The sequence below is a fragment of the Ostreococcus tauri genome, assembly GCF_000214015.3.
Source record: "Ostreococcus tauri WGS project CAID00000000 data, contig chromosome 12, whole genome shotgun sequence".
NCBI lineage: Eukaryota > Viridiplantae > Chlorophyta > Mamiellophyceae > Mamiellales > Bathycoccaceae > Ostreococcus > Ostreococcus tauri.
In genome coordinates, this window is record NC_014437.2 from 138,942 (window position 1) to 166,478 (window position 27,537).

The following is a 27,537-nucleotide window of genomic DNA, read 5'->3' on the forward strand; positions in this document are numbered from 1 at the left end:
ATGGTTCCTGGGAGCCCGGGCGAAGACGTGAACGTCCTGCGCGACCGAATCATTCGTAGCAGTGTCTCCACCAAGGCGAGTACGAGCACTCAAGTGGTGTCTCCAGCCGTTTCTTCCAGTGTTCCGGCGTCGTCGTCGCCGTACCAGGCCTCGCCGACCTCGAATGTGTCAACGTATGGTGCCCCGCCGCCGACGTCTTATGGAGCGTATAGCTCTGCACCCGCATCGGGGTACGGGGCCTATGCCGCGGCTCCACCGACCTCTGCTCCCCCTCCGACGACGATGGTGCCGCAGACTTTCGCACCACCCCCAGTGCCTACGACGTTCACACCGACGCCCATGTCCGCTCCGCCTCAGGCGTCGCAAATTCCTCAGCGGCCTCCGCAACAGCCTGCGCCGCCGCGCCCGGCTCCACCGATGGACATGCAGGGCGGATATTTCTCTGGGTCTTCGTCGACTCCAGCATATTCGGCGCCAGCTCCTCCTGTATCGATGGCGCCCCAGCTGCCACCGCAACCTGCGGCACCAGCGGGACCGCCACCCCGAAAGACTGCGTACGATAGCGCTCCAGTGGAGAGCGCATACGCCTCACAGGGTACATATGGAGGCAGCATGGGGCAACAAGCGGCGCCGTCGAGCGTTCCTCCGTCGATGACCGCCGCGTACAATGTCGCGGCGCAAGTCGCCGCCGGTAACATGGGAGCGCCGCCACCACCGCCGAGCGGTGGAGGGTATCACGCTCCTCACGCAGCGCCGATGACGCCGCCATCGCCACAAGCGCCGCCAATGATGCCTGCCATGATGGTGCCATCGCCCATGCAGTCGCATCAGAACGCGCCACCGCAGGCGCCACCGACATCGCGTGCGCCACCACCGCCACCGCCGCAAGCTGTCGCTCCCACGGCGTCGTTCGATCCCACACCTGCGGCGCCGCCGCCCTCGATTCCGCAACGCGTCGAGCAACCGGCATATGGGACGGCCCCATCTGCGCCTCCACCGTCAATGCAAGCCTACGGGGCACCACCGCCGATGCAGGGCATGGCGCCGACGCCGCCGTCGATGCCGTCGACGTTCGCGCCGCCGCCTCCTGCCCAACAGCAACCGCAGGTGCAAGCTCCGACACCGCCGCCGCCCGCGCCGGCGAAACCACAGCCTCCCACGGACTGTCGCATGGAGACGGTGGACACCTCCAAAGTGTCAGCGGAGCTCACGCACGTCGTTCAAGCGCTCCGCGCGCTATACGACGCGTGCGCCACCGCTGCTGCGAATCATCCCGCCAAGCGGAAGGAAATGGATGACAGCTCGAAGCGTCTCGGTGTGCTCCTCTGGAAGCTTGCCTCGGCGGAGGTCTCCGACTCGGTCGTCACCAAGCTCAAATCGCTCGCCCAAGCTCTCGACGCGTTCGACTTCGCCGCGGCGCAGCAGACGCAAATGCAGCTCACGACGGGGGACTGGGACGAGTGCAGTGCTTGGCTCACCGCGCTCAAGCGGCTCACCAAATTCCGCGCCACGCTCCCGTAGCGACCCAAACAATCACCTTTTAGTCGCGCCGCACCTCTTAGATTGACTGGTTTCAAATGAAAACGCGCATCGCTCGCGTTCCCTCCCATCATCGACGCACCATCGGCCCGTCCCGGACGCGACGCTGGACGAACGAACGCACGCGCGCGATCGAGCGCCCACCGCCTCGCCCCTCCGCCCGCGCCCCTCCCTCGATCGATCGTTTCGAACGACCCTCGCACGCCGAGCACCGACTCGCCCAATGCACGATGTCCACATCGAAAGGCGTGAAAGCGACTTTGGGATCGATCGACCCTGGGGCGTCGATCTCCCCTTTCACGTCCGCGTCGTCCACGTCGTCCTTGTCGACGGACGTGCGCGCGCCCTCGATCGCGACGGGACCGCGACGCGCGCGCGCGCGATGACGACCGCGGAGGATGACGAGGACGAGGACGCCCTGCTGTACGGCGACGTCGGTGCGTGCGCGACGACGCGGCGCGCGGATGGGGGATGGAATCCGGCGATCTCGACGGTATTCGTGCATTGATTCGACGACGACGCGTCCGCGTCGACGTGCGTCGCGCTGTGTATCGGCGCGGTGATTGACGGGAAGAACTGTGCGTGTTTTAACGCGCGTGTAGACGACGACGCGCCGGTGAAGAGCGTGAAAACTGCGTCGAGAGGGATGAGCGGGACGGCGAGCGCGAGCGCCAAGGCGTCGACGTCCGTCGCGATTCCGCCTCGAACGGCGTCGCCGTTGACGGCGGTGGACGACGGACGACCCACGGCGGTGTACGTGGCGTCGCTCACGTGGTGGACCACGGACGCGGAGTTGGAGGGGATCTTGGCGGAGTTTGGTCGGGTGAAATCGCTGACATTCTTCGCCGACAAGGCGACGGGGAAGAGCAAGGGGTGCTGTGCGGTGGAGTTCACGACGTCGGACGCCGCGGCTGCGTGTAAAGAAAAGTTACACGGAAGGCAGATCAACGGGAAGGCGTGCGTGGTGACGTTTGCGGAGATTCCGAAGACGCCGGCGGCGACCATCGGACCGAATGACCCGCTGCCGCCGCCGCCAGACACCGCGTGGAAGGGACCGATTCCTCAGGACAAGCCCGGGTACGGTGGCGTTCTGTACGCACCGCCAAAGCAAATGGTGATGACGCAGCAGCAACAGGGCAAGCGCGCGCCACCGCCGCCGCCGCCGCAGCGTCCGGCCCAGTGGCAACAAAACGCCGCACCCCAGGCCAACCCGCACGCCAAAACCGCCCCGCCTCCCCCGCCCAAGCGCAGGCGAAGATAGCACGCGCACGTTTCCACGAGCGACGTCCATCACGCCGTCCGCCCTTTAATACGACTAGCACGAATTTTCATTCGAACCGCCGTCCGGCGTCCCGGTCGCCTCGACGTCATTCCTCGCCCCCCCCGACCCCGCGCTCACCGATGCCCTTTCGCCCCGCCGTACCTACGAGGGGCGTTAACGACGACACGCCGTCGACGACGGTTCCGGCGACCGAATCACGAGCGCAGGACGCGCCGGCGGATGGAAATGCGTCAAAATCTCTCTTGGTCGGTTTCGCCAGCGGAAACAGCGCCCACCGCGTCGACGCCGCGCTAGTCGAGCGCACGACGGGCCTGATGACGCGCGAAGACTTCGTTCGAGGTCGCGAGGCCGCGGAGGCCGCGATCGAGCGAGAAGACGAAGAGAAAGCGCGCAGGATGGAGCGCGAGGCGAGACGGAGAAAGAAAAAGGCGAAACGCGTGGGAAGCGCGCTGTCGTTCGACGAGACGGAGGAGATCGATCCGTCGGCGGCGATGGACGAAGAGGAGACTTTAGTCATGACGTCTCCAGGGGAGAAGCGGCGGAGGTTCGGGGGAGGGATGGGGAAAGATCCCACGGTGTCGACGGAGTTCCTCCCGGACCGGGCGAGAGAGGAGGCGGAGCGAAGAGAGCGGGCGGAGATCGAGTCCGAGTACTTGGAGCGATCGAGACGGGAGAAGGGAGAGAGTGTGACAATCACGTACTCGTACTACGACGGAACGAGGCGAGATGGCGGAAAAATTGCGTGCGTCAAGGGGGACACGGTGGAACAGTTTCTGCAAAAAGTGCGCGCGTCGCTCCTCAAGGATGGTGAGAAAACGGTCCAACGCGACATGAAGCACTGCGACGCGAGCGGTATGATGTTCATCAAGGAGGATCTCATTATTCCACACGATGTTTCCTTCTACGACCTCATCGTCTCCCGCGCGCGCGGAAAATCGGGCCCGTTGTTCCGTTTCGACAAGCGCGACGACGTTCGCCTTCGCGGCGGCGCCGACGTCGAGGTGGAGAACTCCCATCCGGGAAAGGTCATCCTCCGAACGTGGTACGACAGAAATAAAGGCATGTTCCCCGCCAATCGATGGGAGGTGTACGATCCCGCCAAGTCGTACGGCCAGGAAGGCTATCGCATTAAGTAGACTTTGTTACCGCGCTCGTCCTCACTCCTCGACTCCCGCGCTCGATCCCATGGTTCGCGGCATCGTCCTCGTCGTCGCCGGCTCCGACTCCGGCGGTGGCGCCGGGATTCAGGCCGACGTCAAGGCCATCACCGCCCTCGGTTCCTTCGCCGCGACCGCCGTCACCGCGCTCACGGCGCAGAACACTCTGGGCGTCCGCGACGTGCACGTCGCCCCGACTGAATTCATCACCGCCCAGATCGATGCCGTCGCGGATGATTTAAGACCGAACGCGGTGAAGACGGGGATGCTCGCCGACGGACCGACGACGCGACGCGTCGCGCAGGACATTAAGAGACATCAACTGAAGAATGTCGTCGTGGACACGGTGATGCGCGCGAAAGGCGGCGCAAGCCTGATGGACGCCGACGCGATCGATGATCTTCGAGACGAGCTGTGTCCGCTGGCGACGATCGTGACGCCGAACGTCCCGGAGGCGGCGGCGCTCCTGGGGATGGATGAGGAGGCGTTCGGACGGGTGGACATGGCGACGCGGGCGAAAGAGCTCGGGACGCGGTTACAGAGCGAGTGGGTCCTTCTCAAGGGTGGACACTGCGCGGAGAAGGACAAGGGTGGGGTGGCTATAGATTATTTATACGAACGTGCGACGGGGGAGACGACGACGTTCGAAGGGGTGCGATTCTCGACGCCGCACACGCACGGAACCGGGTGCACGCTGGCGAGCTCGATCGCGGCATCTCTAGCCCAGGGATACGACGTCCCGACCGCGGTGCGAAGGGCAAAGGTGTACATCTCGGAGGCGATTCGCACGAATCCCGGGTACGGAACGGGCCACGGCCCGCTGAATCACTTGCCGTATTACGCGGCGACGGCTTCGATGGGCAAGGTGTTCCGGCCGAGCGCTTTGCGTCTGTATCTCGTCTCCTGCGAGGCGTTGACGCTGGAGAAACTCGAGCAAGCGCTTCAGAGCGGAGTAACCATCGTGCAGATGCGGGATAAGAATCCATCGACTCGAGCGCTCGTGGAGCGCGCTCGTGCGATGAAGGCGGTGTGCGACAGGTACTCTGTCCCGTTCATCGTCAACGATCGATGCGACGTTGCCATCGCCGTCGATGCCGACGGTGTGCACCTCGGACAGTCCGACATGACCTGTGTCGAGGCTCGAAACATCTTAGGACCGAACAAGTGGATCGGTGTGAGCTGTCGTACGGAGGACCTTGCGCGCGCCGCCAAAGTCGACGGAGCCGACTACATTGGCTGCGGCGCCTGCTTCGGCACCGACTCCAAGGGCGACGCCCAGGTCATTGGCGTCGACGGCGTCGCTAAAGTCGCCGCCGTCGCTCGCGAAATCCTCCTTCCGATCGTCGCCATCGGCGGCATCTCCTGCGAAACCGCCTCGGACGTGCGCGCCCGCACCGGCGCCGACGGCGTCGCCGTCATCTCCTGCGTCGCCAACGCCCCCGACGTCGCCGACGCCGTTTGCAGACTCTTAGCGTGATCGTTTGGAACTTTTACATTCTTTCACTCGACCCGATCGACGCTCGATCGACCTCGCGCGAGCCGCCCGCGCGCGCGTCCAATCCTGAGTCCCTCGGTTTACGAGTCACGACTCCTGAGAGCCGCAAAACCCGTTTGGAATTCGGAATTCGACAGCGCGAATGTCCCCAATCGTCCCCCCACGCGCTCGCCGAGCGCGGTCGACGCGCCCAGCGACGCCCTCGATGGCGTCATCGTCGCACCCGCCGCGATGGTCCCGGCGAACCGCGCGCGCGACGGGCCGAAGCGCACGCGCGCGGTTGAAATTCCACCGGGTACGCGTCGCCCTGATGTCGCTGATTTCATCGATTTTGGCCCCGCGTGCGCTCGCCGCGAGCGCGCCCGCGGCGGGAGACACGTACGCGACGAGCAGTTATTACCAGGGAGACGCCGGGGTGGTGTCGTTGGATCTGCAAGGGACGCGGACGTGCTGGGACGAGTCGACGTGGCATCAGCGCCCGGACGTCCCAGAGGTGCTGTTAAAGTCGACGATACCGCTCGAGGTGATCACGGGTTGGGCGTCCCAGCGCATGGCCACATTGGTGCTTGGGATCTTATTGAGGGAGAAACTCGGTTACACGGTGGAGTACAAGACGTGGGACAAGGATGGCTCGGCGCAGCAGTTGTTGGGAACGATGACGCAGACGGGCCGGCAGTACGTAAACGTGCTGTACGGGAAATCAGTGTTCGATCTCGAGCTTTGGCCCGTCTCCGGAGCCACGGGGAGGACGTTGGCGTCCAAGACGACAGTGGGGACGATACCTGATTACACACTGGTCGGCGCGCTCGGTCAGGTAGCGCGGAACGGCTGGTATCTCAACGCTGATGCTGTCCCGAACCCAGAGCTGTGGTCCTCTTTGCCCTTGTTGAACTCTTCAGGTGCGTTCGACCAGACGAAGGCTATTGGTCAACGCTTGACTTTGTCAATCGAGTTAAATGTCACGGATCTTTCCCAGGGCTCGGAAGACGATAAGGCCATTTGTCCGACCTCGAGTACAACAGTGTCCTGGTACGGCGGTACTCTCGACTGCGTAACGGGATCTTGGGCGCCAGTCGCTCTGGGCGCGCCTGTTTCCAGTGCTAGGTGCTGCACGAGGTACTATAATCGAACGAATGAGTGCACTAGCGGTATGCGTCCATGCGTGGCTCTCGTATCCAACAACCCAGCTTGGGTGAAGAGTGAACACGAGCGTCGGGTAATCGCGAGTGGCCTTCCTCTAGAAATTATCTACCAAAACTCTTTAGCCGTGGTGGAGTGGGCGAAATGGAAAACCGATACTGGGACACCAACCCCGGTGCTCTTTTACCGGTGGGAACCCGATCTCGCGATTACCGAGCAGACGTACATTCGAATTGCGCTGCAAGATCCGGTGTACTGTTCGGCGTCTTATCTTAACGTCGATGGTGATTTGGTTATCCCAGAAAGGCTTTCCAATTCATACGCTCACGCGAGCTCGTCCCCAGCTCAGAGCTGCGATTTCAGTCAAGAAGTGCTGGAAAAGGGGGCACATGAACCTTCTAGAATTTACTTTAGCGACGCCTTTTATCTCGTGGAGGAGCTGCAAATCACGTTTACGAACATTCAGAACCTGTTAGGACTGAGAATGAATCTCACGAGTACGTATCCTGACGTTACAGAGAGGGAGTTTGCGGCCGCTTGCCAATGGTTGAAGGAACATGAATCGGCGTGGTCGGATTACATCATTCCAAATACTTACTATTTCACTGTCCTGTGGAAAGTTGCACTAGCCCTTGGGTGCTTCCTCATTTACGTGATCGTTCAGCAGATGCGGGTTTTCCGGCGTGGGGAGTACTACGATACACAGAAGAGAAAGGGCGAGGAAGTCTTAGCCGCCATGGAACAAAATCCAATCTTTATGCTCGATCGTTTGGAGCAAAAGGAGTTCCACGTAATGGATGACCTCATGGACCTCGAGGAAGAGTCACTCGCTGGTCTGCCCGAGCTGTCCTTCAAGGTGCGAGAGCTTCATGTGGGTGATGATGAGTACGGCGTGAAGTTGACCATCGTAAGAAATCATGTCGACAACGTGCCGGCGCACGCTGAGCTCGAAATCACCAGTCTGACGGCCAAACTTGGACTGGACTACGACCGTTTGGTGAAGGAGGATGCGAACGGCCCTGGATCCCTTAACGAGACGGAGCCGGGCGGTAGGACGCGCGTCGAGTTCGAACCCGGCCAATGCGAGATGCGGGTCGTCCTTCCATTCTTATCAAACGCATGCTGGACGCCAGCCACGAACTTATTCATCACGATGACCTCTGTCAAGGGAGAAGGCGCGGCTCGTATCTTCCCGATTGACAGCGTGGCGGTCTTCATCCACGCCATGGGATTTTTCCCAGAAGGCTTTAGGCTCTCCATGACCGACGGAAGCAGCTTCAACAAGATTCTTCGCTTCCTGTTCAGTTTCTTGGACGAGGCTATCGACCTTGAGTGGATCATCCCTCTGACGTGGCGCTATCAGTTAGTGAACTGTATCATGGCTCTCCTGGATACATTCGTATGGTCGTTATTCTTTGCCATATTGGTGAACGAAGGTCTGCTCCAGCGACGCTCGGACTGGTGCATATTAGTTGCAATGGTTTTTGTCGCCATCGAACTTTTCCGTTACCACATCGGACTGCACTACTTCCCCGGGTCATACGTCTTACAGACCCACCTGGAAGTGCTTCTCGGTAAAAAATTTTCGAGTCTTTCCACGGCAGATCTTGAGGCGATAGGCAGCGCAGAATCTCTGTTCAGAGTCTCCGCTTCGACGGACACGAACACCATTCGGACAGATCTCTGGGCGAGGTTACACGCCACTTTTATAGATTTGTATCGCCTCGCCGGTGCATCCGTTTTCATCGCCTACTCTTTCAAGGACCAGCAAGAATTGGTTGGTTACACCATCGGAATGATTGGAGTCATTTTCCTCGGAGCACTTTTCTTCATTTCGTTTAGAATTAGAAAAAGTTATGTCGCCGGCATCATGGAGGATGAGCTCGAAGTGATGGTGTACGACACCTCCCATTATCTGTACCGCAATACGGGACTTGTCCGCGAATCTCACACCGAAGCAAGAACTTCCGATCGACAATATGAAAAGCTGTGGTTATTCCTTGACGGAGGTATTTTCGAGCGATGGTATCAAGATTATTTCAACAAGTGGACCTTGTTCGCATGCCTCACCTTGGTGATCGCTCTCATGTATGGCTTCGCACCTCAGATTCTTGCAATCGACAAGGTCACCGTGGGTATGTTCATCGCCATTGTGACATCTATTTCGCAGCTTGGAAACGCCGTCATCGCGATTGCAGACAATATCTCCGTCATGCTGGCTTCTGTATCGAAGGTTGCACACATGGCTGCGCTGTTGAACATTCGTTCCTCGCGTAGAAGACGTTTGGACGCCATGCACAAGCTCTACCAGTCGGGTGCAGACGGAGAAGAAGATGAGACTAAATTCCATCGAAATCACGAGAGCAACTCGATTCAGACGTTGTGCTCGGTCAATGAGAACGAAACAGCTTGTATTTACCTCGATCGAATGACGTTGACACTGCAACCGCCTGAACAGGGAACGAAAGCCATCAACATATTTACGGCTCTCTCCGCGTTCGATCAACACGGTACCCAAGTTCAATACATCCCGGCCGGTGGGTTCATTGGGATTCGTGAGACAAGAGGCACGTTTTCCAGGACGTTTATGAATCTTCTCGCGGGTACAGATGTCGCTTTCAGCGGCGTCGGATGCATCAACCCAAGATACGAGACAGTCGTTCGCTTGCGAAGGGACAAGGAATCCATCCTCATGTGCGAGTCTCTCATGCAAAACCTTCTCGTCGGCATCACTCTGGAGCTGTCTCGGCTTCCGCCCAGATGTAGACGGGCGCGCTTAATGCAGGAGTGTATGCGCCGATACGACTCAGAGTTTTTGTGGAAGCTCTGCACCGCGCTCGCGTTCACTCCTTCTCTCACGGGTACGCAGTATCGTGAAGACTGGGCAATGGTGAGTATGACGTCCATCGCGACCCTTTTAGACCCGATCACAGTGTTCAAGATCACCTTTGTCCAGGCAATCTTGCAACACCCAGACGTTATCATGGTCGACGGGTTCGGGGACGACTTTCCAGCCCCGGATCTCGCCTCGGCGGTCGAGGTGTTGCGGCTCTTTGTGGAAAAGAAGCTGCCAATCATAAGAGACCCATCGCTGAGATTACAACAGATGGAGCGGGAGGTGCGCACGGTCATTTGGCATGGCAGTCCTTGGTCCCTGCTGGCGGCTCTAACGCCGAATGAATTCGTGGTGAACATAACGTCAAAGAGCGCAGCCACAGTGACCCCGGCGCACGTCGCGTTCAACGGCGTCCGCGCCTCGGACACTTCTGTCGCGCTGTCCAAGATTCCTCCAGCCAAAGACATCGTCAACCCGGTGGGCATCACCATGATGCGCAACATGCGTTCTTTTGTGAGCAAGAGTCTGAAGGTCGAATCACAATCGAAGAATCGATCCTTCTTGAGTTCGTCCAGTTCCAAGAAGAACTCGGCTCGAAAGCGAAGCAAGGAAAACCGCATCGCCTCGCTCTCGGCGCAGGTAGACGACGAACCCGGGACCTCCGCGAGATCTCTCGATGCTCTTTCCGATTCCGAGAGTAAATCGTCGAGAGGTGGGTTCTTCGGCTTTGGAAAGAAATAGAGTAGAAGAAAGAGACCACCCCGCTTGTAGCGACGGCGTCTCCCGCGCGCGCTTCCCCGCTACATCCTACCTATACAAAATGATCGGCTAAAATGTCGGATCATACGCAATCGTCGACCAACGTGGCAAAACGCGTCGAATCGTCCTTGAATTTTCATCACACCCCCGAACTCGTCGACGCGCTCGACGATGCGGTCGCCCCGGCGCGACCGCGCGAACGCGCTCGGTCTCGCCGCCGTCCTCGGCGTCGTCGCGAGCGCGAGCGCGACTCGGAGCCTCGATTGGTGCGCCAACGACGGCCAAGGACTCTCCACGTCGCTGACGACGTCGAACGGAACGTCAACGAACGCGCGGTGGAAGAATAATTTCGTCGCCGAGTTGTTGGTCGGGAAAACGCTCAACGTGGCGGTGATCTGGGATCCCGGAGTGGTGAAGGAAGGGAAGGAGGAGCCGACGGATTCGACTCATCCCGGATACGCGACGGCGCCGAGCTCATTGTCATTTGCGAGGACAGCGACCCGTCGAACACGTGCGATGATTGGCTCGGGGGACGCGATTGGGCGATATTCAACGAAGTCGCCGACCGAGGGAACTTTAACGTGCGGTGGACGCTGTTGAGAGGGCCGATCGGGAGCGAGACGTACACGGACTTGGAGTCAATTATCACCCTGAATTACGATTTATCGGCGCAGTGGTGGACGGATTCGTACGAGCGCCGGGGTCAGGGAATGGTGACCGGGAGATATATCACCGATTTATCTCGAGAACTCCTAGTAGAGAAAGAGGCAGCGTCGAAAACGTTGAATCCGGCGCTCATGCTCAAGCCGTTCACATGGCAGGCGTGGCTCGCATTTCTCGCCCTCACGACGTTTCACTCGCTGTGCTACTACTATCTCGAGTTCGATCACTTCAAGGAAGAGATTCCTAGTGTTTTGGAGGGTGTACTCACGTCATGGTGGCTCTCTTGGGAGCGCTTCACTTCAGGTTTAGATGCCGAGCCGCGCTCGCCGCACGCAAAGGCGCTGCAAGTCATCTGGGGGATGTGTACCTTGTGCTTTACCGCCCTATACACGGCCTCGCTCGCGGCGCTCATCATCGAGGTCTCTGTGAGTAATTCGGCTATCAATAGCATGAGCGATCTTCAGATGGTTGGAGGTAGAGTCGCGATCTTCACGGGCGATCCGCTCAAGACGCAGCTTCAGACTTCATATCCGTGGCTGACCATGGTCGAGGTCCCTCTCGCAACTATCCGAGCCACGACAAACATAAAATCCTTCCTCACTCAAAATGGTGTCCAGGCGATGCTCATTCCGCACGTGTATGCGTACGAGCTTGAACAGGCGCAGTCGGATTGCGGTATGACAATAGTCGCAAATGCACTCAAAGCTGGGGGCGGGTTTGCCACACACTACTCAGAGTGTGCCGAAAACCTTCACTGGGTCATAGACACAACCTTGATGGAGATGGAATTCGACGGGAAAATGGATCAAATCACCCTGAGTTACACCCCAATGATGTGCCAGAACCAAGTCACCGCGTCCGAGGTGTCTTATACGCTCGACATTAACCAAACCTACGGTATCATCGCTGCAGGAGGAGTGTTGATGCTCTTGGTTCTCACGCTCTCCGCTGGTCATAAAAAACACGAAAATCACAGACGGAGGAAGAGGGAGATCCAACATCGCCAGCATCTCGAGGCAGTTCTTTCCGAGATGGCTCCAGAAGAAGGCGAGAATAAGAACGACTCCGGGAAAGACGCGGAATCAAAAGATAATAACGCCTTGAGAAATCGTCTTCAACAGGCGCGGGCATCTTTTAGAAAAGGTACCTTTGGAAAGAGTCGAAAAGGAGGTGATGTTATGTTCTAATGTCGATAGAACGAGTAGACGCGAAGTCTCATTTGTAACGAGTTAAACTTCTCTTTCTGCCACATACTGGTATCGTACACTTACATCAATACGTCGCGCGCAAAACGCCTATAGCTATATTTTCTTCGATAGTCATGCGCACAACGCATTGAACGCACATCGTTTTCTAGTGACGGTATAATCATGACGTTTAAGGACTTGATTCTGTCGGATCAAACACCGCAAAATCTGTGTCGGACTCGCTCGACGCGCGGAGAGCTTCCAGTTCGATATCAATCATCTTGGAGAGTTTTGCAATAAACACGTCGTCCTCCATTGTATCTCGTGAACGAACGACTGTCTGCGGGAACGGAAGCGCCACCACGGGGGCTCCCGACGCGCCTTCCTCGACGATGAGCGCCCGTGCAACTTTAGACGAACCGTATTTCAGTCGAGTTTGTAATGCCTGATTCATCTCTACCACTTTCCCCAGTGAACCACAGAGCACGAGAGGTTGTTCGAATATAGAGAGACATCGAGTCTCGTCCTCTGACTCTGCCTCCTCGACCCATTTTGGTTGAAAAATGTACACACTTGCCCCGGGCAGCCGCGCGGCAAGAAATTTGGCGTGCATATCCCGGCCAGCGTGCTCTCCGTTGGCGCAAATCACGACAGTCAATCTATGCTCTCCATGAGCGAGGCGACGCAACGTCGGCCAACCTTCCATGACGCCCACTGATGACCAGAGCACTGCGTCGTAGTAAGGCTTACACCATCGCGCGCCGTCGTATACCTCCTTAGAGTACGGGATATCTACCTTTTTGACGTCAATGAATCCGGTAGACTTCGACGCATCGGCGTGCCAATCGCGAAACTTTTTCCATGACGGTCGCTCTTGAGCGTTCCACGATAGCATGGACTCTTCGAAATCCATGCCCACGAGCTCGCACGTCGCTCGCAGGCTCCCCTCTGGATTCTTCATGAGATCGTTATCGGCATCTATCGCCAAGCATCTCGCTCCGATCCTGTTCAGACGATGCATGATGTCGAGACACTCCACAAAACCAGCTTCGTGGACGTCAAAGTAAGAGCTTTCCGCGTCTCCCTCGGCGGCTACTCGATAAAACGATTTGAGCGCGTCCAGCGGGTTTCGCGTCAGCACGACGTGATTGAACGCAAGCAGCCATTCGTCCGTGATTTTTTCGTCGTCAAAGTAACACGACAGCTCCTTCGATATCAAAAACGGCTTCCCTTGCCCGGAGAAGTCTGCGGTGAGCACCTCGAGCGCCGTCGAGTACCCGCACACGCTGCTCTCGATCTCTTGAGACGTCTGCCCGTTCACAATCTTTTCGTAGTTCTCCGGATTACGCTCCTTCAAATACGGTTCCGTGAGCATCTCATGCATCACCATCGCCCGGGAGTGCATCGACAGCGACCGCTCGAACGCGGTCGACCGCGAGCGCGGATTCGCCCAAACGATCAACCGTCTCGCCCCCGTACCATCCTTCGCTCCCTCCTCCGACCACCTCTTCCCAATCGTCGGATACCCCGCCTCTATCCACGCCCCGTATCCTCCATCAACCACCGCCGCGTCGAGTCCGATCCACATCAGCGTCCGCGCGACGAACTCCGCGTCTCCGTCCGCCTCCGCCAACACCACCGCCGTCCCGCGCGCATCCACCCCAGCCTCCGTGAGCATCGCCCGCGCCCCGGACGCCCCGCTCGACGCGATCGCGGCCTCCAGAACGTCTCGCGCGATGCGAATCGCCCCCGGCACGCGCGCGTCGTCCCCGTCGCCGGTCGCGACGATCGGGCGCGCGTCCAATGTTTGCGCGCGAAGCGTCGAGAGATTCTCGTACGCCGCGCGCGCGCTCGTCCGCGCCACCGCGCCGGGGAGGGGGGCGTCGGCGTCCATGCGACGCGAATGATGGGACCGCGCGCGCGCGCGTCCGTCGCGGCGTCGCGGCGTGCGGTGACGCGCGCGCGGTGCCGAGGGCGGGCCGCGGATAACGTGGGGGGGGTATCTCGTATTCGCGGTCGTTGAGCGCTATGTGTGTGTCGATGCCGACGTCGACGGCGCGGCGACGGCGACGGCGCGGCGGGTCGACGGGCGCGAAGCGACGGAGAGAGGGATGGGAGACGTGCACGCGTGAGAACGACCGAGAGGGGTGCGTGTGGGTATTTCTACGCGTGCGCGGCGAAAAAGTCGCGCTCGAGGCGCATGGCGTGGACGTACGCCGCGGCGGATGCGGCGTCGACGACGGGCGGGAGCAAACTCTCGAGTCGACGCGCGAGAGATTCCATCTCGCTCCCGCCGTACGCTTCGAACCACTCGAAGTAAGGCGATTGACGCACGTCTATGGATTCCTGGTCGTGGAGGAATCGTCGACCGAGTTGGGCGTAGAGACGCATGCAGGGGACCATCCCGGCGACGAGCTCGGTTTGTGACCGACTGTGAAGCGACCGAAGAAAACCGACGTACGCCTCGGCCGCTGGATCGATGGTGGCCGCGTCGAGGTCGACGCCCCAGCGCTCACACGCGCCTCGGTGTAATTTGAGCTCGTCGAGCACACCACCGATGAGTTCGTGGTACGCAGCTTGCTCTTCAACCGTCTCAGCCTTCGCCAAAGCCATCGCGTAGGCTCGATTAAACTCAAACAGGAAGTACGCGTCTTGCGAAAGATAGCGAAGGTACTTCTCGCGCGGAAGTGTCCCCGTTGCCATCTGATGGACGAAGGATCCATGTGCGATCATATCATCGACGTATGACCGCACGTCGGGGCGATTAAATAGATCAACGGCCGACTCGGGGCGCGTCGATGCCTGCGTCGTCGAAACGTCATCGTCAGTGCCGCGTCCTCGAGTCTCAGCGTCCCCCATCCCGTCCATTGGACGCCTCGAGGACGCTAAACGACCAAGAAAACAAGAATTCACCGTCATGCCTCCGATTGAAGCGCTGTGACCGTCGTTCAAGCGACATCGCCGCGTGCGTCGACGGCGTCGACGATGCGCGTTGGAATCGACGCGCGCAACGACCCACACCGGTCGTCGCAGCGCGTCGTCCCTCGTAATTCCTCGACTCTAGGTCACATAACATCACACACGATCGATTGAACGCGCGTTTCGAGCTTGACGTCACCCACGCGCGCGTCCTCGCCCACGTTCCAACGCCGCGAAGAACAACAGCGTTCGCGGGAATCGAACCGCACTCGCGTTCCCATCGTCACCGCACGCGCACCTTCCCCTCGCACCGTTCGGGCGCGCGCTCCATCGTTCCCGCCGTCCTCCGATGCGCTCGATCGCGTCTCGAACGGCGCGTCGCCGCCCGTCGCCGCGCGAACACGTCTCGCGCACCGTCGCGTTTTCCGACACCGACGCCCTCGACCGACTTGCCCCTTTCACCCCTTTCACCTCGAAAGGCGCGTCCGATGTAACACCATCCACCATCACCGCTCGCCCATCGACGCGCTCGATCGACGCGCCGAAAGGGCTGATCCCGTGTCGATCACGACCTTTCGATGCGGGCATCTCCATTGGAATATCGACCGGTGATGTCATTCATAGGTGGTGACGTTTCATGACCTTTCGATGCGGGTATCTCCATTGGAATATCGACCGGTGATGTCATTCATAGGTGGTGACGTTTCATGACCTTTCGATGCGGGCATCTCCATTGGAATATCGACCGGTGATGTCATTCATAGGTGGTGACGTTTCATGACCTTTCGATGCGGGCATCTCCATTGGAATATCGACCGGTGATGTCATTCATAGGTGGTGACGTTTCATGACCTTTCGATGCGGGTATCTCCATTGGAATATCGACCGGTGATGTCATTCATAGGTGGTGACGTCCGTACACGGAACCGACCGAACGAAAGGCGAATGGGACCTTGCAACCGTACACGTTCAGGGTCGAACTCGACCGATGGACCAGGGTCGACGGTGCTCGCGCGCGGTGGCGGATGAGGTTTTCGCCACAACCGCGCGTCGTGCGAGTGGCTCGATCGATCTCACGCTCGATCGCGTCTGAGAACACATCGCTGGAACTTGACTCAGGATAATACCTGCGTAAGGAACGACCGCGGCATCGCGCGCGCGACGGCGAGGAGGTCGTCGTTGAGTTGACGAAGAAGAAGCTCTCTGGAGGAAACATCAAAAGTAAGAAAGCTCGTTAACGATGGCGAACTACGGATGGCTGTACGGACTCATCGCGACGTACGGATGCGCATCGGGTGGAGCGGCGTGGTTCGCGTACGCGCGGAACAAGGCGGCGGCGAACGACGCCGGGGACGCGATGCGTAACCACTTCGGGGCGGGACGGGGTTTAGGCGGCGTCGCGCTCTTCTTCACCCTGTCCGCCTCGCTCTTCTCGGCGTATTCCGTGGAAGGGATCGCCTGGGAGGCGTGGTTCAAGGGATGGTTCGCTACTCGATGGATTCCCGCTGGGGTCGGGGTGTACATGGCGTTTCTCGTGCTCGCCCCGAGGTTGCACGCGCTCGGAAAGGCGCGAGGGTACCTGACGCTAAGCGAGGTCGTGTACGATCGGTTTTCGGCGCCGAACTCTCGGTCACAGCTCACCGCGCACGCCTTGAGAGTGATAACCTGGGGATGCCTGTTACTTCCGATTTTCACGTATCAAATTTCGCAATTCGTGTCGATGGGCAAAATCGTCGAGGCGTTCACGGCGGGAGCCATTGGAGAGACAGGCGGGATCTTGATCTTCGCCCTCATCATGATCGTTGTCGAAGTCGTCGGTGGTCTCCGCGCCGTCGCGTATACTGACGTCATTCAAGGGGTCATGCTCATCGCTGGCTCGTTGATCTTCTTCATCGCCAGCGGTGTTGAGTTCGGTGGGTTGAAGCGGGCAAAGGAGTACTTCGTCGAGATTGACAAGTTCCAAAAGATCCCGAAGACGGATGGATCTTGGTCGATAATCTCCTACACCTCTTTCACACTCCGAGTGGCGGTGGCGGCGACCATGTTTCCACATCTTGCGATGCGACTGTTCGTCGCGAAGGATCGAAAGATGCTTCAACGCGGGTTGGCCGGGATGAACTTTACGTTCTTCTGGGTCCAGCTATCCACCATGATCGCCGGTTGGACCGCTGTGTACGCGCTTCGCGGTCAGACTGGTCTGGCGGACATCGTCAATCAGCAGTCTATATTCGGTAAACTTGCACTTCAGCTGAAGAATGCGAGCGCGTTTGGCGACTTCGCAGCGTCGCTCTTGGTACTCGCAGCCTTCGCCGCAATGATCTCCACCGCTGACTCTGGTTTGCTGGCCTTCAGCACGATGTTCATTCGGGATATTTACGAGCCGTACGCTCAGAAGATTTTCGGTCCCAAGGCACCAGTCGATCCGAGCGCTCTCCGAGTCGTCGGTCTCATATCTTCTCTCTCTGCGCTCGCCATTGGTCTATCGCTGTCCATCTTGAACATCCGAGAGGGCAAGCCTGACATCACCGGTCTGTTCTCTATCCAAACTGTCACGCCGATTCACGCCATCCCAGCCGTCTGGGGCGGTCTGCACTTGCACTGGTTATCGGGTGAGGCTGTCTTGGCCGGAATGGTTGCTGGGATTGTCTCCGGTTTGGCCTTCGTCCTGGACACTGGGTTCAACGTCAAGAGGAACCTCGGTCTCGACGAGCACTCGAGCGGATGGAACACGTGTGTCTTCGCCTTTTTGATCAACATCGGAGTCGTCTTGGCGTACACCATGGTCGAGAGGTTCGTATTAGCGCCCAGCGCTGCGTCACCAGTCGTCGAGAAGAACTCCGAATCGAAGGGCGGTCGAGGTCGTCCGCTCTTCATCGGTAAGAAGGTTGACAAGATGCTCTCCAACCCGATTCCGTGGTTCTTTATGATGCTCACCCTTCTCGCGGCATGCCCGTTCTGGTATGGTCCTGATTCGAAGGTGAAATACGTCGGAAGCATGGCAACTTGGGCGTTCACGAGCCTGTTCTTCTCCTTCGTTCTCGCGATGGAAGTCTCCCTGATGTATATCTTCAGGTGGGAAGACTTTGAACTGCCCGAAGAAAACGAAGATGCGCCAACCAAGGGCGCGGCAGGCAAAGTCTGAGAGCTTTACTTAATTTAATCTCCGAGTGTGTGTGTAATATTTTGTAATTACCTACCTCCCTACAAAAATCGTAATGCGAATCTAATTATAATCAGTCTCCCTAAAACTATCCGGCTCAGCCAACCTGTCCATGAAACGTGCTAGAAATGAAGTCGGACCGGCAGACGGCTCAGATTGCTCAATGTCGGCTCCAAGAGCTCTATACGCACACGCCGCTCTTTCCACGTACCAAACTACATCTTCATTCGTCGTTCCCGGTCCGATATGCTGAGCTAAATGTGTCGCTAAGACGGCGCCTAGCACGCATCCCGCGCCTGAGAACTTACTGAAAGCACGAACAGACGGCGTCTCGCGAGTCCTACCCGCAGTCACAAAGTCACACTCTCCCACATCATCGGACCAGTCGCACGACGCTCTGTAATCAAATTTTCCCGTGCACAGTGTGGCCGTCACTGGGTAAAGTGAATACATCAGCTGACACAGGGCGTCTGCGATTTGGGAGTGAACTTTCTCACTCTCAGTAGTCGCTTCGTAATCCGGCGTGGATGAAATCTTCGCTCCCAACGTAGCCACGTCCTCCCCTAGCCCATAGAGTCGCAACAGCGCCTCCATCTCACTTCTATTTCCCTTGATCACCGTCACCATGAGCGTTTCGACGCAACTTGAGTATTTGTACTCTCTGTGCGCCGCGAGCATCCGCCGCCGCCGCTCCTCCAACCACCTCTTGATCACCGCCCCTCGAGTCGCCAACCCGATCCCGACGGGATCTACGACGACGATGCGCGCGTCCAAAGCCGCCCATGCGATTTCCTCGCTCGTGGGCGTCCCGAAGTTCACCAGCGTCGCGTGAGACTTGCTCGCCGTCTCTCTCGTCTCCTCCGGCGTCGTCGCGCCCATGCATGGAGACCCCCCGAGGGCGAGCACGGCGTCGGCGCATCGCGTCGCCGACACCGCGTTAACGATGAGTTGAACGCGAGGATTCGGATTCGTCGGATTCATCGCGATCGTCGGCGACGGGGTATGTGGTCGGGACGCGTCGACGCGTGGGATACAATGTTTCGACCACCGCGACAAAAAGCAAACGAACGAACGAACACGAAACGGGAAACGCGATGCGGTGTACAATCAAAAATCATCGCTTTCGAGCGGTGCGGTAAAGACAAGCGCGTCGGCGCTAGATGCGAATCCAGTCTCGTCTCGTCTCGCGCTCATCGCCCCTTCGCCGCGCCGCTCGATCCGCCGCTCGATCCACCGCTCGGCGGCGTGTACGACGCGTATCCCGATCCAGAGTTATAATACGTCGATCCATTATCGTTGGCGTAGTAGTACGACCCGTCCCTGTTCGAGTCTGCGACGTCCAAACTTCGTCAGTCGCCCGCCTGCTGACTCGGATGCGATCGATCGCGCGCGCGCGTCGCGAACGCACAGTGATAGGACGACCCCGAGCCGGTGTTCGTCCCGCCGGGGGTGTTGTAGTGATTGCCCTGCGCGTTCGTCCCGGAGTTTCGCCCCATGTCGCGTCGCGTCGAGCCGCCGCGTCTCGAAGTGTCGAAGAGTGCGGCAGAGGAGTGTCTAATTCGCTACAACTGTTCATTAAAACGTACACCCGACGACGTCGCGTTGAAAAACACGCCCATCCGTCGGCCTACATCGATCATAATTGAAATCGTTTACTTCTTCGACTTCTTCGGCAACAAGACGGAGTGGATGTTCGGCAAGACGCCGCCGCTCGCGATGGTCACCGTGCCGAGGAGCTTGGACAGTTCCTCGTCGTTGCGGATCGCCAACTGGATGTGGCGCGGGACGATGCGCGACTTCTTGTTGTCACGGCTCGCGTTACCGGCGAGTTCGAGAACTTCCGCGGCGAGGTACTCCAAGACCGCCGCCAGGTACACCGGCGCGCCGGCGCCCACGCGCGTGGCGTACTTGCCTTGCTTCAGGTAGCGAGCGACGCGACCGACCGGGAATTGAAGGCCCGCCTTGGCGGAGCGGCTCATGGCCTTCTTACCGGTCTTTCCTTTTCCTCGTCCAGACATTGTGAGCGTTCACGAAACGTGAGCGTCGAGTTGTGACGAATCGCGACGCGCGCTGGGTCGCTTCGTCTACGCGAACCGTCGCGTTGCTGTGTACCGGGTACATGACATAATATCTAGATCACGACTCATTATATATCATTTTCGATCATTTATTTTCAAATGCGCAAATGTGATTCGTTTATCGTACCATTACCCTCTCATTGTGACCGGTCGTGACCCGAGAAAGTGACAAAATGACCAATTATTTTCAAAAAATCTATTTTGATTGGCCAATGACAGAGGCCCACGAGTAATGACTCGAAGAGAGCCCGCTCGTGAACTCACCGGAAACGACGAAGTTGCGCGCGCCTGCACGCCGATTCGTCACAACTTGACACGCGTTAAGAACACTCAGTCACGATGGCCGGTAAGAAGCCCGCTCAAAAGAAGCCGTCCGGCGCCAAGAAGGGTGGCCGCAAGTCCAAGACGGAGACCTACAAGATCTACATCTACAAGGTCCTCAAGCAAGTGCACCCAGACACCGGCATCTCCTCCAAGGCCATGTCCATCATGAACTCGTTCATCAACGACATCTTCGAGAAGATCGCGACCGAGGCCGCCAAGCTCGCGCGATACAACAAGAAGCCGACGGTGACGTCCCGCGAGATCCAAACGGCCGTCCGACTCATCCTCCCGGGTGAGCTCGCGAAGCACGCCGTGTCCGAAGGGACCAAGGCGGTGACCAAGTTCACCTCCGCGTAAACATCCGTCTCACGATCGGATCTAGCCATAACGAAGAAGAAAAAAAACCAAAAACCGTCCGGCATCGAAGCTTCGAGCGTTCTGGCTGGACGTTAAACCTGGTGTTCATTTAACACCACCATCCCAAAGATTTTTTGCCTTCCAATTCAAACTGTTTTAAGGGGAACCACCGTGATGAACGGAATCAGGTCTCATGTAGTAGGAACCCGTCGTCGAGATCGGTCAGAGTTTGTAATCACTTCGCACGTTCACGCATCCACCCCACGAGATCGAACGCGAGTACGTCGCCGACGATTTAATGCGGTGAAGTGATGTTAATGCACAAACGGTCGTAACTAACTTCGGACGTCGTGGTTGCTACGTGGTCTACCTGGACGTTGCGGCGTACATGGCGTCGATCGAGTGCTTGAATCGCTCGAGCGCCTGTGGTCGTTTCAACTTAAAAGTCGGGGTGAAGAGCCCGTTTTCGACCGAGAAGAGCTCCGGTGAGAGCTCGATTGCGCGGACCTGCTCGAACCCCTTCAGTCCCGCCTCGGAGCCCGTGCGAACCATGCTATCCAGAATATGCTTCTTCACCTTTGGATGAGCGCAAAGCGATTTGAAGTCCAACTTTGATAAATCCGCGGACGTCTTCGCCCAAGGAAGTAAGACCTCTTCGTCTGGGACGACGATCGCGACGAGATGCGCTTGCAGGCTGTCTCCGTAGACAAAGCTCTGGGCTACGAACCTGTTGCGGGCGTAGATTTGTTCAATCTTATCCGGTGCAACGTATTCTCCCTGAGCGAGTTTAAAGATATTCTTCTTACGATCGATGATTTTCAGGCGTCCGCCCGGTAGGAAGGTTCCGATATCGCCGGTTCGCAGCCATCCGTCCGAATCGAGCACTGCGTTTGTCTCCTCTTCGTTCTTATAGTACCCGACAAAAACACTTGGACCGCGGACCCAGATCTCTCCTCGAGGATGAGGACGATCCTGATGAGTGTACCGCATATCTGGAACGTCCACGAGTTTGATCTCGCAGCACGGCGCGGGAGCACCCACATGACCCGTCGTGAAGTCCTCCTGGGACGTCTTCGAGATGACGCACGCGGACTCAGTCATGCCGTAGCCCTCAAAGACGGTTCCGCCGAAGCATACGCGGAGAAATTGCATGACCTCGGCGCTGATCGGAGCTGAACCAGTGGACATGTATCGAACGTGGCCTCCGAGTTTTGCGCGGAGTTTGGAAAACACCACCTTCTCGAAGAAGGCGTTTGGCGCCTGGCCTCTGTCGAGCGCTCGCTTCTTTGACTCGTACGCCCAGTGAAACAGCTTCTGCGCCACGATGCTACCCTCACGGACGCCAGCGTTCACTTTGTCGTATATCCTGTTCCAAAGCCTCGGCACCGAGCAGAAAACCGTGGGCTTGAGCTCGTTGATGTCGTCGAGAAGTTGCAAGACGTCGCCTCGATAGAAGCCGACGTGCGCGCCGTTGAACAGGACGACCAACATTGTCACTCGCTCGTAAATGTGCGCCAACGGAAGGTACGAGATGTGACAGTCTGACGGCGAGATATCCAAATCAAACGCATATCCGGCGGCGTTGGATATTAAGTTTCGATGCGTGAGCATCACGCCCTTGGGCGCGCCCGTGGTGCCAGACGTGTAACAAATCGTCGCCAGTTCGTCCGGTGATGCCGGGGTTGGAGGCGTCGGATTCTGCGCCCCGATGGCCAAAAACTCTTCGTACGTCACCAGACGCACGCCCGCGGGTAAACTCGGTCGCGCGTCGCGGACGAGTGCCTCGTCCGTGCTTCCGGCGCCTCGTCCGCCGTAGCACACGACGAGCTTCACCGTCGGCGTCTCCCGGAGGCATCCCACCATCGTCTTTAGCACCGCCTGCGAGCACGCCACCGCAGCCAACGACGCGTGATTACAGATGTACACCACCGCGTCCGGACCCAACGTGTCGTAGAGCGGTACCGAGGTCACGCCCTGTCTCGTCATCGCCGCCTCGCACGCCACCCACTCCGGCGAGTTGATCGAATACAATCCAACCCTCGCCCCTTTCCCGATCCCGAGCGCCGCGAGCGCCCCCCCCGCCATCGCTCGTTCCCGTCCCACCTCTTCAAACGTCTTGAACGCGTACGAACCCGCCGCACCGGTCGCACGATCGACGACGCGCGCGCCCAGACACTTTTCTCTCGCGTGCCTCGACAACGCGCTCTCCCACGCGTCGTGCAACGTCCACACGCGATCGTGCGGCGGCGGAAACCCAGTGACGAGGGCATCGACGTACGCGGAGTTCCTACCAGTCGCGATTCGCCCTCGTCAGTCCTCGAACGGTCGATAACTGGGAAACTTTGGAATCCGAGCTGGATTGTCCCTCGCGACGGTTACGCGCGCGATCGCGTCGAATGCGTCGTCGTCGCACCTCCTGATCGCCGTCTCTTCGCGTCCACCGGTCCCGGGAACCTCCACGGAGTATTCGCGCGCCCTCGGGGGTCCCATATCGACCACGAACGCGCGCGGCGACGCCGAGTCGGGGCGACGCGCGGTCGCCGGCACCGTCGCGGGCGCCGGCGACTCGTACTATGGAGACAAAGTCCCCATCAAAGTAAAAAGCGCGTCGTCGATCGATCGCCGTCGATATTCACAATAAAAACCACGTCATGGGTTACGAACACCACACAGTACGAACATGACACACAACTGCCCGAACGACCGGACACACGGACCGCGCGAGGCCCGAACGAGCCCTAGCGCGTCCGCCTCGCCGTCTCTCTGCGACGCCACGCGATGAAGTACAGCACCGCCGTCACGTCGTCCCGTCGTAAGACGCGTAAGGCGCACTTCACCGCCCCCTCCTCGGAGCGCCGCAAGTTGATGTCCGCCGCGCTCTCCGCCGAGCTCAAGGCTCAGCACGGCGCGAACGCGGTTCCGATTCGCGTGAACGACGAAGTTCGAGTCACTCGGGGTTCGTTCAAGAACCGCGAAGGGAAGGTCGTGCAGGTGTACCGCAAGAAGTGGGTGATTCACATCGCCAACATCACGCGGGATAAGGTGAACGGTACGTTGTTCGAACGACGCGCGAGGGAGGGATTTGATGATGTGAGATCGATGGTGAAAGCCCTAGAGTGGAGAGGGATGAGAGAGAACGCGAAACGGGTGATTCGAGGGCGTTCGTGGGCGTTCGTGGGCGTCTGAGGGCGATCGAGCACGTTCGTAGGGGTGATCGAGCAGTGCGGCGGCGTCGAAGGGGGTCAAGGCGACATTCGAGCGAGAAAGTGCGCGAGACTGACGAGCAAGTTTTTTTTGACGGATACAGGCACGCAAATCCAAGTCGGTGTTGACCCGTCCAAGTGCATCATCACCAAGCTCCACATGGATAAGGACCGTAAGGCTCTCTTGGCGCGTAAGGGTGGTGCCTCCGGCTCCGCCGATGAAGCGATGCAAACCGTGTCTTAAGCGTCGTGGGGTGTGAGCGATATCAATTTCTAGTCGGCTGGGTGTCTCTTCGCGCGCAAGCGTCGCGCGCACGACCGTTTCGTTCGTTCCTCAACGACGACGCGGACGCGAATGGATGAGATGGCGATGGATCGCATCGAACGTTCACGTTTGATCGCCGTCACTTCTCGCCCTTTGCGTGCGGGTCTTTAGGATAGAGTTGTCAACACGAGCGCACGAGCTTTCGGTTTTCCTTTGCCCCGCCCCACTTCGCCTCGCGCGTTGCCGTCCCGATCCGCGGGACGGCGGGCGTTTCTGAACAATGCCCGGCGATGTCCCACCCGGCGGTGCCGCGGCGCAACAATCGCGCGCGAACGAGCGAGAGAACGTCGCGCTCGCCGCGCTCCGGTGCCCGAAATCATGGCAAATCTACTTCCCCGACGTCTCCTACGACGCCCGCGACCGCCGCGCCGAGCTCACACGAGGGCTGAAGACCTTCTTCACGAGCGATGCCGGGCGAGAATTCCTTCGCGAGGTGCGTGCGCGCGTGCATCGACGACGCGAGGGTGAACGCTGAGACTGATTTTGAATCGACGCGCGACAGGCGGAGATTCGAGATGACGCGACGATGGCGATCGAGATGGATTACGAGCGTCTCAGAGCGAAGGCATCGATGGCGGCGCCGGATCTACACGCGGCGCTGACGTGCGCACCGTTGGAGTGCATGGCGTGCCTGCGGTGCGCGGCGCACGAGGCGGCGCTGGAGGACGTAGACAGCCGCGCGTGGTTACAGGACGCGCACGGGATTCCGGCGGGAGACGTGCGGATATCGAGCGTCATGACGACGTGGGTGAAGCTAAGAAACTATCAGGAGAGTGAGGTGCGGTTCGCGGCGGTGAAGAGCAACGTGGTGGGACGAGTGGTGAGCCTGCGAGGGACGGTTACTCGAGCGGCGCCGATAAAACCGGCGGTGACACACATGGTTTTCGCATGTCAGACGTGTCAAGAAAGGTCGAGGTGCACGTTCAAGGATGGGAAGTATCGACCTCCACTCGCGTGCTCGACAGATCGATGCCGGGGGAAGAAATTCGTGCACGAGCTCAGCAACGTTGAGTGCGCTGACTCGCAGAGAGTGCGGATACAGGAAATAGCAGACGATGGCGTGATGAGCGAGGAGGGACGGGTTCCTCGTTTCATGGATTGTGAGCTCAGAGCAGCTCTCACGGACTCGTGTTCCCCTGGAGACGTGGTGACGATTCTGGGAGTGGTTGAAAGCGACACGTCAGAGACAGGAGGCGGGGCGCTCGGGCGTGGGCGGAATCAAGCCCTCAGCGAGCTCTACCTCAGCGCGTGGTCTTGCACGGTGTCGCGGGGAGGTAAGGGGGATAATTCCAAAGGGATGGATGACGATGTCGACGATGGAATTGAGGACGAAGACGGGGAGAAAGAGAATGACTCGGAAGGTGTGGCTGGCGGACATAATCAATACGTTGCTTCGATGCGTAAGAAGAAAACGTTTAGAGTGAACGATAAGCGAGTGAAAACGCGGGACGAAGACGATGTTGAGGCAATGCTCGCTCCGACACTATCCAAAGAGGATCTGATATTCATTGCGAAATTCAGCCAGCAGAGTGGAGAGGACATAGTTAGAACGCTCGTGCACTCATTGTGCCCTTCTATCTTTGGCCACGACATCGTCAAGCTCGGGCTCCTTCTCTGTTTGTTCGGTGGGGTCAGGAAGTCAGTCTCTGGATGTGGAAAAGTTCCCACGCGTGGATCACTGCACTGTCTCGTCGTCGGTGACCCAGGTCTTGGTAAGAGCCAGATGCTTAAGGCTGTTTCCAATCTTGCGCCTCGTTCAATTTACGTGTGTGGGAGAACCGTCTCTGCCGCCGGTCTTACAGCGGCGGTGGTGCGAGACCCGGGAACTGGAGCGCAAACGTTCGAAGCTGGCGCCATTGTACTCGCCGATCGCGGTGTGTGCTGCGTGGATGAGTTCGACAAGATGCCGAACGAGCACCAATCATTGCTTGAGGCCATGGAGCAGCAGAGTGTGTCAGTGTGCAAAGCCGGTCTGAACGCGACGCTTCCGGCTCGAACGTCCATCATCGCTGCCGCGAATCCGGTACAAGGGCACTACAACCGCGCTAAAACAGTGAATGAAAATTTGAAAATGTCTGCGCCGTTACTCAGTCGATTCGATTTGATTTTCATATTGTTGGACATGGCGGATGAAATCTTGGACGAGCACCTCAGTGAGCACGTCATCGCACAGCACAGTGGAAGGCATAATCAAGCGCGCCGCGCGCAAGCGCGCCAAAACTTGCATGCCTACTACAACGAAATAGATAACGACGGACAGGCGCTGGAAGACGCCACGGAGCGCGCTGTGACGCAGGATTTAGGACCTGGCACAGCGCCATATGTCCCCCTTCGTGCCAGATTGCGAGTCGTCAATGATTCCATGGAGATCCTTTCCCACGACATCATGCGCAAGTACATCTCGTACGCGCACGCATACTGTCATCCAAGGCTCACGCCCGAAGCTGCAGAGGTACTTCAGACTTTTTATCTCGAGTTGCGCTCTCGTGCGCCAGCGGATGGGACGCCAGTGACGGCGCGGCAGCTCGAGTCTCTTGTGCGACTATCCGAGGCTCGCGCTAGACTCGAGCTTCGTACAGAAGTCACTGCGAACGACGCTAAAGATGCGGTGGAGATCATCAAAGCTTCTCTGGTCGATGCATTGAGCGATCAGCACGGACGATTGCGATTTAACCGCGCCGGAGGTAAATCCACCAAGCGAAGCAAGACCAAGCTCTTCATCGAGGCCATCAACGCTCGTACTTCATCTAACGAATCCCCGTACTTTAGCGTGGGGGATCTTCACGCTCTAGCCGAGGATCTTAACCTCGGCATCGCCGACGTCGACAGCTTCATCGAGGGCCTGAACATAGCTGGTGAGCTCCTGAAGTGCGGGAGACTGTACAAATCCGCCTCTGCGATGACCTCCGAGACACCTTCCAAGCGACGACGTTGATCGTTCATCGCGACTTAGAAACGACATAGCACACCTAGCGATAACGTCACACATTAATCATAGCCAAGAAGCCCAACGCTTCGATCCGGTGTCGATCTCACGGACTCCGCTTTCGCCCGCGTCCCATTCGGCGAGGGTCGCGCCGGGGCTCCCCGGCGTCCGCAGACCTCGTCGCCAC

At 58.6% G+C, this 27,537-nt stretch overlaps 17 protein-coding genes across 17 annotated transcripts; 11 read left to right on the plus strand and 6 right to left on the minus strand.

Annotated features, from left to right (window-relative positions):
* Positions 1-492: 492 nt before the first annotated feature.
* OT_ostta12g00870 (Steroid receptor RNA activator-protein/coat protein complex II, Sec31) lies at positions 493-1,521 on the plus strand (the record flags this gene model as incomplete). The annotated part of the gene is made up of 1 exon (XM_003082192.2): positions 493-1,521. One exon carries the CDS (start codon positions 493-495, stop codon positions 1,519-1,521), a length of 1,029 nt encoding a protein of 342 aa, XP_003082240.2.
* A 400-nt stretch (positions 1,522-1,921) lies between these two features.
* Positions 1,922-2,800, plus strand: OT_ostta12g00880 (Nucleotide-binding, alpha-beta plait; the record flags this gene model as incomplete). Its single annotated transcript, XM_022982824.1, has 2 exons — positions 1,922-1,976; positions 2,142-2,800. 2 exons carry the CDS (start codon positions 1,922-1,924, stop codon positions 2,798-2,800), a joined length of 714 nt encoding a protein of 237 aa, XP_022840049.1.
* A 416-nt stretch (positions 2,801-3,216) lies between these two features.
* On the plus strand, positions 3,217-3,957 carry OT_ostta12g00890 (XAP5 protein; the record flags this gene model as incomplete). The annotated part of the gene is made up of 1 exon (XM_022982825.1): positions 3,217-3,957. The coding sequence occupies one exon, from the start codon at positions 3,217-3,219 to the stop codon at positions 3,955-3,957; it is 741 nt and encodes a 246-aa protein (XP_022840050.1).
* A 49-nt stretch (positions 3,958-4,006) lies between these two features.
* Positions 4,007-5,455, plus strand: OT_ostta12g00900 (Phosphomethylpyrimidine kinase type-1; the record flags this gene model as incomplete). Its single annotated transcript, XM_003082193.2, has 1 exon — positions 4,007-5,455. One exon carries the CDS (start codon positions 4,007-4,009, stop codon positions 5,453-5,455), a length of 1,449 nt encoding a protein of 482 aa, XP_003082241.2.
* A 328-nt stretch (positions 5,456-5,783) lies between these two features.
* Positions 5,784-10,190, plus strand: OT_ostta12g00910 (ABC transporter type 1, transmembrane domain; the record flags this gene model as incomplete). Its single annotated transcript, XM_022982828.1, has 1 exon — positions 5,784-10,190. One exon carries the CDS (start codon positions 5,784-5,786, stop codon positions 10,188-10,190), a length of 4,407 nt encoding a protein of 1,468 aa, XP_022840051.1.
* Positions 10,191-10,379: 189 nt separating this feature from the next.
* On the plus strand, positions 10,380-10,808 carry OT_ostta12g00920 (Ionotropic glutamate receptor; the record flags this gene model as incomplete). The annotated part of the gene is made up of 1 exon (XM_003082196.2): positions 10,380-10,808. The coding sequence occupies one exon, from the start codon at positions 10,380-10,382 to the stop codon at positions 10,806-10,808; it is 429 nt and encodes a 142-aa protein (XP_003082244.2).
* A 110-nt stretch (positions 10,809-10,918) lies between these two features.
* OT_ostta12g00065 (Ionotropic glutamate receptor) lies at positions 10,919-12,058 on the plus strand (the record flags this gene model as incomplete). Its single annotated transcript, XM_003082197.2, has 1 exon — positions 10,919-12,058. The coding sequence occupies one exon, from the start codon at positions 10,919-10,921 to the stop codon at positions 12,056-12,058; it is 1,140 nt and encodes a 379-aa protein (XP_003082245.2).
* A 190-nt stretch (positions 12,059-12,248) lies between these two features.
* On the minus strand, positions 12,249-13,952 carry OT_ostta12g00930 (P-loop containing nucleoside triphosphate hydrolase; the record flags this gene model as incomplete). The annotated part of the gene is made up of 1 exon (XM_003082198.2): positions 12,249-13,952. The coding sequence occupies one exon, from the start codon at positions 13,950-13,952 to the stop codon at positions 12,249-12,251; it is 1,704 nt and encodes a 567-aa protein (XP_003082246.2).
* Positions 13,953-14,221: 269 nt separating this feature from the next.
* OT_ostta12g00940 (Thiaminase-2/PQQ biosynthesis protein C) lies at positions 14,222-14,926 on the minus strand (the record flags this gene model as incomplete). Its single annotated transcript, XM_003082199.2, has 1 exon — positions 14,222-14,926. The coding sequence occupies one exon, from the start codon at positions 14,924-14,926 to the stop codon at positions 14,222-14,224; it is 705 nt and encodes a 234-aa protein (XP_003082247.2).
* A 1,291-nt stretch (positions 14,927-16,217) lies between these two features.
* Positions 16,218-18,119, plus strand: OT_ostta12g00950 (Sodium/solute symporter; the record flags this gene model as incomplete). Its single annotated transcript, XM_022982829.1, has 1 exon — positions 16,218-18,119. The coding sequence occupies one exon, from the start codon at positions 16,218-16,220 to the stop codon at positions 18,117-18,119; it is 1,902 nt and encodes a 633-aa protein (XP_022840052.1).
* Positions 18,120-18,200: 81 nt separating this feature from the next.
* Positions 18,201-19,118, minus strand: OT_ostta12g00960 (Hydroxyethylthiazole kinase; the record flags this gene model as incomplete). The annotated part of the gene is made up of 1 exon (XM_003082201.1): positions 18,201-19,118. The coding sequence occupies one exon, from the start codon at positions 19,116-19,118 to the stop codon at positions 18,201-18,203; it is 918 nt and encodes a 305-aa protein (XP_003082249.1).
* A 209-nt stretch (positions 19,119-19,327) lies between these two features.
* On the minus strand, positions 19,328-19,633 carry OT_ostta12g00970 (unnamed product; the record flags this gene model as incomplete). Its single annotated transcript, XM_022982830.1, has 2 exons — positions 19,328-19,467; positions 19,546-19,633. The coding sequence occupies 2 exons, from the start codon at positions 19,631-19,633 to the stop codon at positions 19,328-19,330; spliced, it is 228 nt and encodes a 75-aa protein (XP_022840053.1).
* A 156-nt stretch (positions 19,634-19,789) lies between these two features.
* OT_ostta12g00980 (Histone core) lies at positions 19,790-20,155 on the minus strand (the record flags this gene model as incomplete). The annotated part of the gene is made up of 1 exon (XM_022982831.1): positions 19,790-20,155. One exon carries the CDS (start codon positions 20,153-20,155, stop codon positions 19,790-19,792), a length of 366 nt encoding a protein of 121 aa, XP_022840054.1.
* Positions 20,156-20,554: 399 nt separating this feature from the next.
* OT_ostta12g00990 (Histone core) lies at positions 20,555-20,896 on the plus strand (the record flags this gene model as incomplete). Its single annotated transcript, XM_003082204.2, has 1 exon — positions 20,555-20,896. One exon carries the CDS (start codon positions 20,555-20,557, stop codon positions 20,894-20,896), a length of 342 nt encoding a protein of 113 aa, XP_003082252.2.
* A 366-nt stretch (positions 20,897-21,262) lies between these two features.
* OT_ostta12g01000 (AMP-dependent synthetase/ligase) lies at positions 21,263-23,386 on the minus strand (the record flags this gene model as incomplete). Its single annotated transcript, XM_022982833.1, has 2 exons — positions 21,263-23,183; positions 23,310-23,386. The coding sequence occupies 2 exons, from the start codon at positions 23,384-23,386 to the stop codon at positions 21,263-21,265; spliced, it is 1,998 nt and encodes a 665-aa protein (XP_022840055.1).
* Positions 23,387-23,674: 288 nt separating this feature from the next.
* Positions 23,675-24,343, plus strand: OT_ostta12g01010 (KOW; the record flags this gene model as incomplete). Its single annotated transcript, XM_022982834.1, has 2 exons — positions 23,675-23,945; positions 24,204-24,343. The coding sequence occupies 2 exons, from the start codon at positions 23,675-23,677 to the stop codon at positions 24,341-24,343; spliced, it is 411 nt and encodes a 136-aa protein (XP_022840056.1).
* A 301-nt stretch (positions 24,344-24,644) lies between these two features.
* On the plus strand, positions 24,645-27,359 carry OT_ostta12g01020 (P-loop containing nucleoside triphosphate hydrolase; the record flags this gene model as incomplete). Its single annotated transcript, XM_003082208.2, has 2 exons — positions 24,645-24,857; positions 24,927-27,359. The coding sequence occupies 2 exons, from the start codon at positions 24,645-24,647 to the stop codon at positions 27,357-27,359; spliced, it is 2,646 nt and encodes an 881-aa protein (XP_003082256.2).
* Between the last annotated feature and the right edge of the window lie 178 nt (positions 27,360-27,537).